This window comes from Coturnix japonica, chromosome 2 (assembly GCF_054131305.1).
Source record: "Coturnix japonica strain WE chromosome 2, WE-NBRP24, whole genome shotgun sequence".
In the NCBI taxonomy this organism is placed as follows: Eukaryota; Metazoa; Chordata; class Aves; order Galliformes; family Phasianidae; genus Coturnix; species Coturnix japonica.
In genome coordinates this window covers 86,499,850-86,514,405 of record NC_140664.1, presented here as the reverse complement: position 1 = coordinate 86,514,405, position 14,556 = coordinate 86,499,850, and the positions used below count along the sequence as shown (strand labels likewise).

The 14,556-nt window shown below is 38.0% G+C and overlaps 1 protein-coding gene across 25 annotated transcripts in view; it reads right to left on the bottom strand.

Moving 5' to 3' along the window:
• CTNND2 (catenin delta 2) overlaps positions 1-14,556 on the bottom strand; it is a 587,225-nt gene that overhangs the window by 142,869 nt on the left and 429,800 nt on the right. For all 25 annotated transcript variants that reach the window (XM_085537861.1, XM_085537872.1, XM_085537859.1 and 22 more), the window contains one exon: positions 8,171-8,303. In XM_085537861.1, coding sequence (XP_085393987.1) covers positions 8,171-8,303 — 133 coding nt within the window. The remainder of the gene's footprint in view (positions 1-8,170; positions 8,304-14,556) is intronic.

Here is a 14,556-nt window from a genome sequence, read left to right as displayed (position 1 = left end):
GGGAATAATGATGCATATGAGGAGGAACAGGAGAGCAGAGTAATGAGGTGTGAGAGGTAAAAATACAGAGACATTCTCAATATTAAGCCCATCATTTTGCAAAACAGTAATGTCTTCAGTCACTCTGTCAATTCATTTGATTCCGCCTCTTTGTGACATGAGAGAGAATGATGTAATCGTACAAAATGACTGAAAACAACAGGAAGGCAGTGTGCAAAATGCCTAAATTTTGCCTATCTAGCATTAAGTCAGAAAAAAACAACTAGAACTAGATTTTCTGTTCCATGTATGAAATAATACATGCCTGCTTATTTACTTCGGAAACCATGTCACTGCACAGGATTGATGCTTCATTCCCAGTTGAGGCTATTTGATTTGCACAAGGAATACTTTCAAAATGTGAATGCAACAAAGCCAAAGCATTAATGAAGGTTCTTATCAGTACAGAGGAGAATAAAGTCAGAACTCACTGCTCTGATAAAATTTTTACAGGGCAGTATTTAGTCTACATCCCAGCTCTTCCGTTTCCTGTTTTAACCAGATGTTACTACAGCAGGGTTTGCCATTAACTTGTTTATTTAACACCTGTAATATCTTCCCAATCATACCAAGTAAAATAGGGCAGGTACACAGGGAATTGTTATCATCATTCAGAGGGAGTCTCCTGACAACAAAATCATGGTTAAAAGACCACAGAGGGACCCTGAAGTGTAAAGCATTGCTCCTTCTGTGATACAGAAAGTACAGATTGAGGACACACAGTGCAGCACTAAGTGACATTCATTAATGTTTGGTCTAATTGCATGTAAAGACAGTGCACAAAACAAATACACGCACTCTACTGTCAGAAGAGATGAATATTATAAAGTGGTAGTGCATAAATTAACTGCTAAAATGGAACAGAGAAATGCATTCAGAAATGCATTCGGAAAGGCTTGTGAAAAGAAGATGATCCACTTAAGATCCTATTTCCTCATAGAAGGTGGGCTCATGCTTTTTTAAAAGCGAGAAGTGAACAGGCCTGCTGCTTCAGAGTTAACCGCGTTTCTGGAATTTACAAGCAAAATAGAGCAAATTTACAAGCAAGAAGAACAGACTGACGTATTCTGATAAACACTGTTTAGTAACTCAGGTGAACTCAGCACTGCACTTCAGACTGGGAGATAATAATAACAAGAATACATATCAGATGGTAGACACCTCAAACAAGCACTGCAGTCACTAAAATGCTATAAACTGTATTCTCTTGTACACGCATCAGTAGAGACGGGTGTAAAATACAGAAATCATTGTTATTCTCTGGGGCAACAGGCCATTTAGACCTGCTTTCCTTGACAGCGAAATACATCTTCAGCCACTGACTGCTGGAATAAATAAAATGGAAAGGAGCTGTCTCCTTTGGGCAACTTTCCAGTGCCTGAAGCAGCCCCATAAGAGAAACACCTCCAGAGCCTTGTGACAAGGGTGCAGGAGAAGCCTCCCTCATGCCACTGCTCAGCCAGGGTACAGCTCTACTTTCACAGGAGTCTGTGCCAAAGGGAAGGATTTGACATTTTGATACCTATGGAGTAATTCACAAAAGTACCCAGAATGAAAGATTAAGTGGGAAAACCTTCACAGAAGTTTTAAACCTGAAACTGCAGAGGTGTTCATCTTTATGGTTTGCTGCCAACAAACCATCTTGGGAATAATAATAAAAAAATAAAGCAGAATAAAATTATCATCCTCATTTTACAGAACTGCTCATGGTAATACAGGGCTAAAATGGACCTTAGTCTTGAACCTTAGTTATATACATACACTGTAAACCAAATTATTTCAGATATACTCTGGTATACATGCATTACTTCATCTGCTCATCACTTATGAAGTGTTATTGTCTTGTCCTATCCTTGTCTTCCATCTCTGGCTAAGAAGGACCATTTCTTTTTTTGTGTGGCAGCACATCACAAAAGGATAGACTAGAACTGAGGCATTGGTGTGCTTCTGAAAGATAAAATAATAGATAGTCAAACTGATCAAATGAACTTCTCATTATAGTTTTTTTTTGTTGTTTTTGTTTTTGTTATAATTCCCCTGGCTGACCAAAATTCATTTAATAATGGCAGGTCATTTATTTTACTCTTTGCAGTTACTGTCAACGTAAGATATATATGCAATATGCTGTGTAAATACCGTAGCACTATAAGTAAGCACTATTGCTCCTGTTAGTTGAAACAGCCTTCATGTGCCAAAGTATTCCTTGCAAAAATAAAGTTAAAAAGATAAATAAGTACTGAAAAGGCAATATCAAAGAATAAAAATCTTGAATATAGCGAAGAAATACTTATAAAGGGATATTTAAAAGCTTCTCAAATCTCTGAGGAGGAGATTCCGTGGTGCTGCTGATGGTTGCTTGTGGGCATGGCACCTCACTGTCTCTGAGCGTAAAATCGTAGCTTTGAATGAAAAGGTGCCAGAGGTGGAATATGTCGATGAAAAAAATCTATTCAAAAAATGCAAACCAAGGAAGACAAATCTTAAGATTTTAATCTAAAGATTAAAGGAGCTTACATAGCATCTCTAATGGAAACCTGACAATATCATCACCAGACAAGCCAAATTTCAGCCTTTAATTGTAGAGATCTCAGGGGAAAAAAGGGAGAGGAGGATTATTGGAAGGCAAAAACAAATTGCACATGAAGAAAACCATACTATTTTTCCCCTGGGACTTCTTAACAGAAGGAAATTTTGCAGGAGAATATAGAGATAAACTGAAGATATTATTTAAGGACATTAAAAGTACCTCAGACACCTCTTCTAAATCCTTCAAATGCCATATGCAATGAAGAATTCTGTCAATGTTAGCTAGCAAGTTTAAAAGTCACACCACGTGGACCATTTGTCCATCCCACCATAACTGGGATATGGACACTGGGATGGGTACACGCATTATTGCGTGGGACAAAGCCCTCCTAGAGAAAGACACATAGGAATCCTCGACAGTGGTGGATCTAGTGGTACTATGGGTGATACTGAAGGTATTACAACACTGCAATTAGGTAACTATGCAGACATATAGGAGAGAGGAAAATATATCCTGGAAGATACTAAGTTTTTCTTGTACTGTCTATGTCCATCTTGTGTTTCGATCAAATGGGCTATCATGTAGAGAACGAGAAGAAAATATATACATTTATCAAGCCCTCACAACAACAATCGACAACAACATTATCATGAAAATAATGAGAATTTACAAGTTTATGCAAACTAAATGACATGAAAGAACAGTGGTGCCTGGTTGAAAAGGATCTGGGCATATTCTGAAGAACTCACAGAAGATGTAGAAACATTTTTCGGACTAATGACAAAATGAACATGAATCATGGTTTTGAACAAAAGGGAAAATGAACACTTTCAACATGAAGTCACACAGTTTTCAAACTCCATGCAGTAACAGCTAGATTACTACTTCTAATATGGTGTGAAGCGAATATACATGATAAAGAGGAAATTGTCCAGCACAGCAAGATTTATTAAGGATTCAAGGGAAAGCTTCAGGCAGGACAGTTCAGCAGTTACTGTTTTTTATGTGGCATCTTTGCACATTTTTCCTTAGATAAAGAACTTAGAAGTGCTGTGACTTTGATGGCCGAAATTAATTTCCTAGCTTGCAGAAAGGAGTCACTGGTGCTAAAACCCCCGAGTGACCTGTTACACCTTTGCAGCTGATGGCAGGTTGCCACTTTCCATGAGAGCAAAATGGTGCTGGAGTGTGAAACTGCACAAATCAATCCTTTTATATGGTGACCTCATACAAAGGAGTAAGCTGTCATTACAGGAAGAAAAATTGCAGTAGAAGAATGAATCCTGTGTTTAATAGACTGTGCTCTTTTAAAGAAATGTTCTCTGCTGACTGTTTTAAAATGCTTCTCTCTTCCTATATCCCATGTTTGTTCCATTTTGGCATCCAGGGCTAGCTACCCTGGCTCTGCTCACAATCTCACTATTGTTGGTATAAAAGGCCTCTCCTAAAGAGAAAATGCCATGAGAAAGACCCTTCCTGTATTCTTGCCCAACCAGCCCTGCATCTGCCTTCAAATATCTGATCAAAACCACTTTCCTCCTTTCCTTTTGTCTTCTAGTTGCATTTCTTTACTGGTATCAATGAAAGCCTAATTTATGTAATAAAACTCTACAGTATTCTGAAATTCTGAATTTCAAAATCGTGTCCACATAATTATGATACACAATGAGCCGCCTCACAGTATTCACAATCTTTAGCTTTCTGCCTTCCTATGTCTCCTTTCACACAACTAAGAATAGTGGCTGGTCAACCAGAGAAGAAAAATCAAGCTATTGGACAGTAACACAAGTAATCAAAGTTCTTCAATGATTGTTGCACCACTTAGGCAGCAAGCACTCGGCATACAATGAGAACACTTGAAGTGCTATGGACAACAGTTGCAGGGACCACCTTCCAGACAGCAATACTTCAGCAGGTTCAGAAGCAGCACTTGAGGATAAAATTCAGGTAAGACCATCAGTTGCAATTGTGCTTTTAAATAAGGACTGGCACTGAAGTGTTTTGAGCAGAATTGAGCAGCAACACCTTCAAGCAATAACAACAACTTCTTTACCAAGTGCCACCACTTACTTATTATGTTTATATAGTATTAGAATATTCAAAGATAAAATGAAAATTCCACCAGAAACATCTAATTCTCTCTGGAAGTTCTTTTGGGTAGAAGTAATTGACTTCAGACACCTTTGTAACCAGACTGGAGTATCTTCACCTAAGCAGATGCCAACTTTGAACATTCTTTAAGACAGAGAAGGGCATATGAAGATCTTATGGCTCTGAGAGCTGCTGCATAAAAGAATGAACAAAGCTTTAACATTTATGCAGCAATAAAAGTACAATTAGATTGACATGATGAAGTTCAGAAGAAAGTCTAAGAACACACATGGTTTAGAAAGAACACCTAACAGAACACAATCAAAATTAGGCATAAAAGCGCTCTGTTTTCCCTAGCCATACTTAAGGAGTTTTTTTACAGAATTTATTTTTGATAGTTGACATATTTCCACATCCTTTTATTATCAAGGGCAGAGAAGAAGCAAGGGGTAGTTTTCCATGCTTCAGCAATGGAAAATAAAATATTTTAGAAGAGAAAATCCTAATTGGTGCTAGGAATCTCAGAAATGCACATAGTCATAGTTACTGTTTTCCTTTTCTATGAGTCTGATTTAATTGATGCTATTCTCCTCAAAGAGAATATAAAGGACTCAGTCCCACCATGCTCATGGGGATCAATTCATTAAGAAATCTCAGTAAAGTCTCCTAAGAGTTGGACAAGTCTACCACTATTTAAAACCAAAACTGAAGGAACAAAAGAATGTTTGAGTTCCAGTGAAAATCGTTAATCATGTTTCTGTAGACAATGTAGCATAAATCATGCTTAAAAATAGTGAATTTATTTCAAACTGGTTATTTCCAGAAATCCAGGATACAATAGCCATTCATTACGGTATGGCAACTTGATACTCATTAGAGATAACTATATAACACTGTCTTCTTCCTGAGTTAACTTCCAGAGTTGAAACTTTAGCAGCCAAATTACATTTCAAATTCCATGTGACCATTAGAATGACCTAAATTGTTGCATAACATTATCCATTCTGTGTGTGCATGTGGCGATGTTCAAGGGCATGTTACACATTAACACTTAACTACTGGATTCAGACAATTTGCTTTCCCTTGGTGCTTGTCAGGAGTACGAAACACCGGTAGTTTTCTTAATGCACGCATTCCTGTGTTTGGCCTTTCTCCAAAGTTTGAAAGGCCATCAAGGCAGTTTTCCTTCTTTAGTCTCAGCTATTTGCTATGCTGGTATTTAGTAAAAGAGCACAGTTTTCTCTATTTCAAAAGAATTGGAATTTTTCACTTGTGCATCCCCGTTATATCCCCATGGCACGTTTCCCTTTGATACTGGGCAGTGTAACAAGAATGCTGCCTTTCTTGTAGAAGGAATCAGGTATGAAATGTGGGCAGCTTCAGACAGGGGAGAACTGGCGACAGCACCCAACTGCAACATAAACATCTTGCAGGAGGGCATATTTTGATAACGGCTTCTATTTCTTACATCTTCCTTCAGCATGTAATTAAGACATATCCTTAACAGGCAGCCCATGGTTTATCCCAGTGATGTTTAGCAGCACCATTCAAATTCTTCTGACTGAAGGAAAGTAGTATGAATCTAGTAAATTTGGAAATTGAGATCTGACATAACAGTCCCTTATTGACTGAATTTTGATCTCCTGATGCAAAAAGCTCCTCAAAAAATTCCTGGAGTACCTAAGCAGATCCTGAGCACACAGCTGACCCTTTTGGGTAGCTCCCGATCCCAAGAAACACACACACAAAATGTTCAAGTACTTGGCTGAATCATGGCCTAAACACAAAAGTATTTATGCTTAAAAACTACAGGTAAATAGACAGACAGATGAAACAGTTTCCTAGCATTCTAAGCTTCTGTTTAGAAGCTTCACAAAGCATTAGAAGAGTCGACCATACACCTTATTTTTTGTCTTATAGAAATCTATACTAACAGAAGTTTGAATGCATGTTCTCAGGAGAAATGCTGAAAAAATATTGTGGCTTCTTTTCCAAAGACAGTGCGCCTACTATGGTGTAAGGAACAAAGCAGCAAAAAAGAACAAAGGAGGAAAATCCTCATTTTATCTGCTGTCCTTTTTCAGAGAAGCACAGAGGGCTGCCTTATGCTAAACTGTTTGATGCTGCCATAACCTTGCCCTCCCAGCTCATGAGCCTGATGTTTAGAAAGGCTGATGTCCTAATGGTATACAATACATCAACAACAATCAGTCTTCTAAAGGATATTTTTCTTGAATAGTTAGCAACAAAAATAAAACCATGTCCTTCCCCCAAGTATGAAACTACCTAGTGGCTCTCATTCTCTGGTAACAGAAGCAAGCACAGACTACACAAGGAATAAACTGTTCTGAATATTTAACCACTTTTCTCACAGACTAATCAATTACTTTACTGAAACATTAATTAGTGAAGTCATGATGAGAGAAAAGACTATGAAGAGAGTGTGAAGCTGAAACTTTGAGCAATACCCATAACAGAAATCTCTTTTCGACATTTCTTATCATTCTGTTTGGGGAATGCACCCAGTGCATCTCTCCACTGCAGTTCTGGCAATGTCAACAGTCTGCAAGCTTAGCTACTCACTTGGGCATTTTCTCAATGTGAAAAATCCCTCAAGGGAAAGCTGCTAGGGTGTGCTGTGAGAGATGGTAATGAAGGCAAGCAAGCTAGCATCCCTTCACAGCTCAGATAAACAAGCAATAGCAGATCTTGATCTCAGTTTACCTTTGCATGCTAGGCTAAGGGATGCCAGTACAGGCACAGATAGATGTGCACATCACATATCCCTGATTAGCAGTATCTCTGAGAGGGCCAGGGAGCCAGCTGGAGCTGGTAACAGCTTCACACATTCAATTTTAATTGACTACTACATGCTTGTGAGATTCCTCAGTGTTGCCTTCCTTCTGTTTTATCTTGTGCCAAAAGCTCAACTGGTCCCATTGACCATAGGGAGAACAAGCTAGCAAGAAGAACAGATCAACTGCAGGTACTAAACAAAGTCTGTGCTCCTTTCTGAGCTGCATTTGAGGTACAATCTGCATTAAATTTCAAGGTCATAGATCAACTATCAAAGTTCAAGCTAATCCCTTAACCCATAATTATACATTAAAGTGAGCTTTGATTTAGAATAATTTTATTTAATTTTCATCTTTTGTGTCTGTATTTAGAGTCTAAACTTTTCTCCCTGAAAATCCTACGGCAGTGCTTCAGTGGGATCAAGACTATACCACAAACACTTACTGATACAGTATCTAATGGTACAGAATCAATTAAAATACTCAAAACAAGCAAACAAACAAACAAAATAGTCATCCAAAGGAGTGACAACAGTATTCTCTGCAATCTTCCTTTCTATATCAGTAACAAATATATTAAGCAAAAGTTTGACTGAAATTGGTCCAGACATGTGAACATGATTTCTCTTGTAGCTCTTTTTAAAAACACATATAAATAATTTCGGTGATAAATTGCAGGCAGCATCACAGCTGAAAATTAGGTAATTATAAATGTTACCTCTGCTTTTATTTTATTGTCTCCAAAACAGAGGTGCTGTAAGTAGGCTGCAGCATTGGACTGTACTGATGGAAACTGATGCTGTAACATCTGTATAACTTCTGGAAGCTCTGGATCTCGCCATCCAAACTCTCTGTGAGAAAAAAAAAAAAAAAGAAAGACTCAACAATTCGTCTATTAGAGGATGGATACATGTAGCAACTCTTTGGCCAACTGAGACAAAATGCATATCTAAGTTTTACTTTCCATTATTTTTAAAGTCCACATTTAAACATATACGAAAGGATTTTCTGCTATAAATAGTAGTAGTATGAAAAAAGTTAAATCATCAGACTAAATAACTTCATAGAATTTGTCTCTACATGCTGAAGTTCCTTAAATGCAATGTCATATAAGAACAGAAAGATCCATACCATTATGCAGGTTCCAATAAAATTCAGATATAGTGTACTAGAATCATAACTCTGAATGGTTTGCTAAGAAATTTTGTCAGAAAGTCTTTTACTGCCATCTGTATTTTATAAAAATTGCTATCTGGTATAATTAGTGATTACCTATTTTGTCTTTTGTTTATTGTTTTCAGATATACTTCAGGCTTAATGGCAAATATGTATATGATACATTGTATAATTCATACAATTACACAAGTTTACATATATTACAATTATACCATACACAATACACAGTTATGCATCTGTTTACTTTTATATCTTCATTGGTAATACTCAGTCTAAAGCAGATGATAGGCAAATAACAACAATTCAGCATATGCACTATCTTTTAATGCTATGAAGCATGACACATCATTAGCAGTAAATGAAACAATTCCAAGTGTGGTGAACAAGCCCCAGCAGGTATTCTGTGTTTTCCAGAACTCAAAATTAATGTGTCACTTCAGGTCATTTTCCCCCTCTATGTCTATGGGTAAACACAGTCATGAAAATGGCTTTTGCCTTTGTGTCACAAAATTAATGCATCCTCTCTGCATAAGACAGCTGAACTTATATGTGCCTTAGAACCATAGAATCATTAAATCAGAAAGGATAGAAAAGACCTCCAAGATCATTCATTCCAACCATCCACCTACTGCCAATATTTCCTCACTAAACCATGTCCCTCAGTACAACATCTAAATGTTTCTTGAACACCTCCAGGAACGGTGACTCAGACACCTCCCTGGGCAGCCTGCTCCAGCTCCTGATCACTCTTTTGGAGAAGAAATTTTTCCTAATATTCAACTTGAATCTCTCCTGGCAGAACATGAGGCTATTCCCTCTTGGCCTTAATGCTAGTTAAGTAGGAGAAGAGGCCAATCTCCACCTGGCCACAACCTCTATTACCATATACACAGTCAGAGAGAGTGATAAGGTCTCCCCTGAGCCTCCTCTTCTCTAGACTAAACAATCCCACCTTCCTTGGCAGTTCCTCATAAGACTTGTGCTCCAGACCCCTCACCATCTTCATTGCTCATCTCTGGATACGCTGCAGTGCCTCTATGTCTTTCTTGTAGTAAGGATCCCAAAACAGAATACAATACCCGAGGTGTGGCCTCACAAGAGCTATGTAGAGGGGGACTGCTCCCCTCCATTGCCTGCAGAGCTCTGACTGGCACTAGTGAATATCTAACTTATATATGAGATCTGAACTTGCAGCCAAAGATGATGCAACCAGGCATAGCAAATACCACATTGTCTGCATATGCTAGCTTAACATGACTCTATTTGCAGGTTAAGTGATTCTCCAGTTACACACTTATTTCTGTTTAAGAACAGATAGAACAACTCCATAAACAAATCATAGATTGACAGAGGTGAGTGACAGAACCAATGTTACTTGATGTGTTGGCTTCCTCTTATGCTTACATTTCACAGTTAGGATGATACCTAGGCAGTAACACAATAACAAGTTTTTCAACCATGTCAGTCTATATATATGGCTCTCAACCAAAGACATCATTCAGAAATTATTTTTACATAAAAACAAGACATGAAAAAAACATAACCACCCTGATGAGAAATTCATTATTCCAGCTCATCTTTTAACATATTCTTGTTTAGATTCCTAGATCTTAAGAGTGGGTGTTGGTATTATAGGAGAAAGTTTTTCATGCAGAGGGTAGTGACGTACTGGAACAGGTTGCCCAAGGAGGTTGTGGATGCCCCATCCCTGGAGGCATTCAAGGCCAGGCTGCATGTGGCTCTGGGCAGCCTGGTCTGGTGGTTGGTGACCCTGCACATAGCAGGGGTGCTGAAACTAGATGATCTTTGAGGTCCTTTTCAACCCAGGCTATTCTATGATTCCATGATATGATTCTACTAGACAAAAAGAGTTTGTAAGACAAGGAGTGGGAATACTCAAAAGCTGTTGATTTAAGCTAAGTAACTACTTCAAAGCGTTGGAACTTCTAACAACAAATACTATCCAAAAAGAATGCTTTTCCTTCTGAACAGGTGTATTACTCAACCAAATATGCACAAACATATTGTGTACAATAACACACCACAAGCACAGATTCTTTGTTGACTTGTCCCGGAATCCAGGACAGAAGAGGGAACGAAGGTCAAAAGGAAAAGGTCCCTTAATCAAAGGCTTAGTCAACTCATCTAGTGAACCTGCAGATTTTATGTGGTATGTATGCACATATGAAAACAATCCTGTGCCTACTTTTTCCCTCTGGTCTCCCAGCAGACAATCTGATGATAAAGAAACATTTGTCTGAATGTTTTGTGCACAATGGACTTAAGTAGAAAATTAATTCAGAAAAGAAACTTTTAACACAGAACACAACTGTATTATCAGATATAGGGAAGAGAAGGAACAAAGCAGAAAAGAAGTCAAAAAATTTAGCTCCAGTATGCATTGTCATTTCAGGCAGATGGTCTCTTAAGATTATGATATTTTAAGTAGTTTCTAAATGAACGGTGGTAGCTATTTAAAACAAACAAAAATTTCTGTCAGCAGTTAAGGGTGCTTGAATAATTGCAGTATTATAGCAGCCTTCAGGGCAAGGAAGAGTAAATTCTGGGAGTTTATTTTTCAATTGTTTTCTTTTTAATATTCTGAGTGGGAAAAAAAGTGAGATAGAGAAGGAAAGTTTTTAGAAACGCCAATCTGCAGCTCTAACAACAAAATTTACTTTGAAAAATAAATATATTTCTAAATTGTGCTTAACTATGAAAAGTTAGGAGGGCTACTTAAAGTGAGCTGGACTTGAGGTCTAAGCTAGCATACACACTGAAGAACTTCTGTTACTGCCTGTGTTGCCCTGGGAATGTAACCTGTATGCAGCTATGGACAGCTAAAGGCTTCTGGTGGTGGAATGGGTTTTCCACAAGAAAATTACAGCTGTGTTATAGCTTGACAGCTCTGGCTAGAAAGCATCTACAGTGCACTTCAGACAGTTCAAGAGACCATAGAAGTTTGTTATTTCTAGGAAGTTATCATCATTTGAGGGAACTGATGGAAGCTTGCCAGTGTTCTTTACATCTTGTTTCTTTGACAGAAACTGTGCTCCAGAAATGTAAGACTGATCTCATCTTGAATGCTTAGCTGGAAGTGGTGACTAACGCAAATGATCCATGTACTGCAGTTGACTATTGTCAAAGGGTGGACCAAAAGGGAAACCTGAGTAAATTACATTTAAAATATCTTAATAGGGCACATTTTGTCCAGGGTTTCCTGAAGAGAATCAACTGGGAGTTGGACATGAGATATATAGATTCTGAAACAGAGCGGTATAAACAGCAGTAGTAAGAAATCCAGTTCAACATGAGGACACCAAGTATTGAGTTGTAACCAATCCCTGCTCCTGCCATCATAGCACATGTACATGTCAGAAAGAAAAAAGGAAATGCAGACTTACGAGACTATTAGTAACACAGTTGACTGTACTGTCTGTGGTTTCACATAAAGGTGATTCCGAGTACAGGGTATGTACAGCATCTGACTATTTGCTGGAACTTTGAAAGATTTTTTTTGTTCTTTTACCACAAATTCTGCTTACACAGAGAAACACAACACCAAAACCCTGTTACACCTACGTATGCAATGATTTTAAAAAAAAACCCACAAGGTTTGAAAACACAGGGATACCAATCGGAACCCTTATAAAGAAATTTGAGAAGCAGGTGGGATGGCATCATAAACTATTTATCCATTGGCCACAGTAAATTTGATGAAAGCTTGGATTCTTATTTCTAATTTACATTATCGGAGCAGAATATTCACATCTGATCAAGCAGTTGGCATATGCAAGCACAGACATCCAGAGCTATTCCAGTCTCAGCATCATTCCCCAAAGGCAGTGATGTGAAGATGCCTGCTATGAAGAACCATATGTTTGACAATGACTTAACTACCACCAAGCACTTACGAAAGACAAAGAATGCACAATTTGTAAAGATATTCATTATGAAATCGTATGTTTACACCAGACATATCTTTATGTACCTGCCTGCCTTAATAAGCACATGCATATAGGCTTACAGACTCGTAAAGGAGTGGCAACCATGTATGAAACATATGAAGCAGCATTGCTAATCCTAGCCTACAAGATTTTTGCTGCGCTACAGAGATATACACCTATGGTATTTTTCTTTTTCTTTTCTTTTTTTCCATACAATTTGAACAAAGCCTGAAAATCTCTTTTGCCTCATCTCTGAAAGAAGAGCTGTGAGAATGTGTTTTTGGTTTTACTAGGAGAAAACAAATTACATGAATCTTATAGTATCAAACACAAAGAGAACTCAACAAGAGTCAAAAGAGGATCAAAGAAAGAACTACCTCTCCTATTCAAGAAATGTACTTTGATTAAAACTACTTTGAAAGGAATACACCAATGCTACAGGAATTTCTCTATAAGGATTTTATCTCAGTACACTTAAAAAGAGTACAGACAGGATGTTGAACTTAACTGATAGAAAAGAAGCATTTAAAGATAATGCACCAAGAAGGAATGTGATACAGATATGAAGAAGTTATCTAACAGCTTGTTCCCTCGTTTTCTTTCTGCTGTTCTTGAGCCGTTGGTCAGACTGCTGGATTCTATGATACTTGCTTCAAGGGGCATTTCAGTAATGCTCTCATTAATGTGCTTTAACTTTTGGTTATCCCTGAAGTGCTCAGGCAGTTGTACTAGATGGTCTTTGTAGGTCCCTTTTAACTGAACTTTTCTAATTCTAAAACAAAGTGGATATTCTATACTTCATTTATCAGGAATGGTACTCTGAAAACTTTACTTATAATATTTTCCCCTTTTCAAGCATATTTCTCCATGTCCAAGCACAGCTATGGTACACATAGTTGTTTATTACTGCATGTTGCAAGCCTGATCTGAATGACCTGCTACAATTTAAGAGGCGACAGAGCTACTGTATTTCTGAAAATGGAACATGGGAATTGGATGAGATTTAGAACACAGTTTAAGGAATACAAAGATATCAATGTCCATTCAGCTCCCTTTAGAAAATGCACAAAACCCACATTGCCTTCTCTGACTTCTAGTCCAATTTGGCTAAAGGAGTGCACAACAACAAGCCACTGATCATCTACAGCCCCATGCTGATATGAACAACATACATCCACAGAATGCAACTTAAGGGATCCCTTAAGGCAGCAATGAACACATATCAGCAGAGAGCTAACTGTACTGCTGATCTGGCCCTTCAAAAAGAAAAAACAAACAAGGACTATTGGAAAAGTCAGAACTGAAGAAAATGACATAATCTAGACTAAATGTATAAGCGCCAGAAGTAAGACAGAGAGAAGGCACCACAACCTGTCTTCTGTGAATAAAAATCTAAGTTCCACAAAACCCCCAAACATTTAAGTTACTGTTTATCCCTTCCTAAAACCTGCATCCTGTGTACATCAAGTCTGCCTGTGTAGCACAGTCAAGAGAACAAAACAGAAATTGTAGTTTGCCTTCTGTACATCAATACGAGCACCATGATTCTGCTACAGCAACCTGCCGAGGGTATGGAAGAATAACTGCAGTGCTTCATGTGATAGAAGCAAAAGCATTCTGTATCATACAATCTGAGTAAGCTTTCACATTTCATCAGCCCCACAGTTTCTGAATCTCACAATATTTCACCATTTGTTTCTTCCACTAACAGAGTTCTTAACACTTTTGGGAGAGTTGCTATTGTTAGAGCAGTGTGCTTGCCAAATGGCTTTGCAGCACTGAAAAATGACTGCAATAACCTCTTAATTGCTGGGTTGCTTATTTATTTTTAGCATGTGCACAACTGTAAATTTGCAGGCCAAAAAACAACCCTAAGCCGGCAAGAAACATACAAACTGAATCAGAAAGAGGAGGAAGCATTTCACTGCAGAATCCCACTTTATATTTAGGAAAAGCTGATCTTAGAGTTTGCCAGCACATG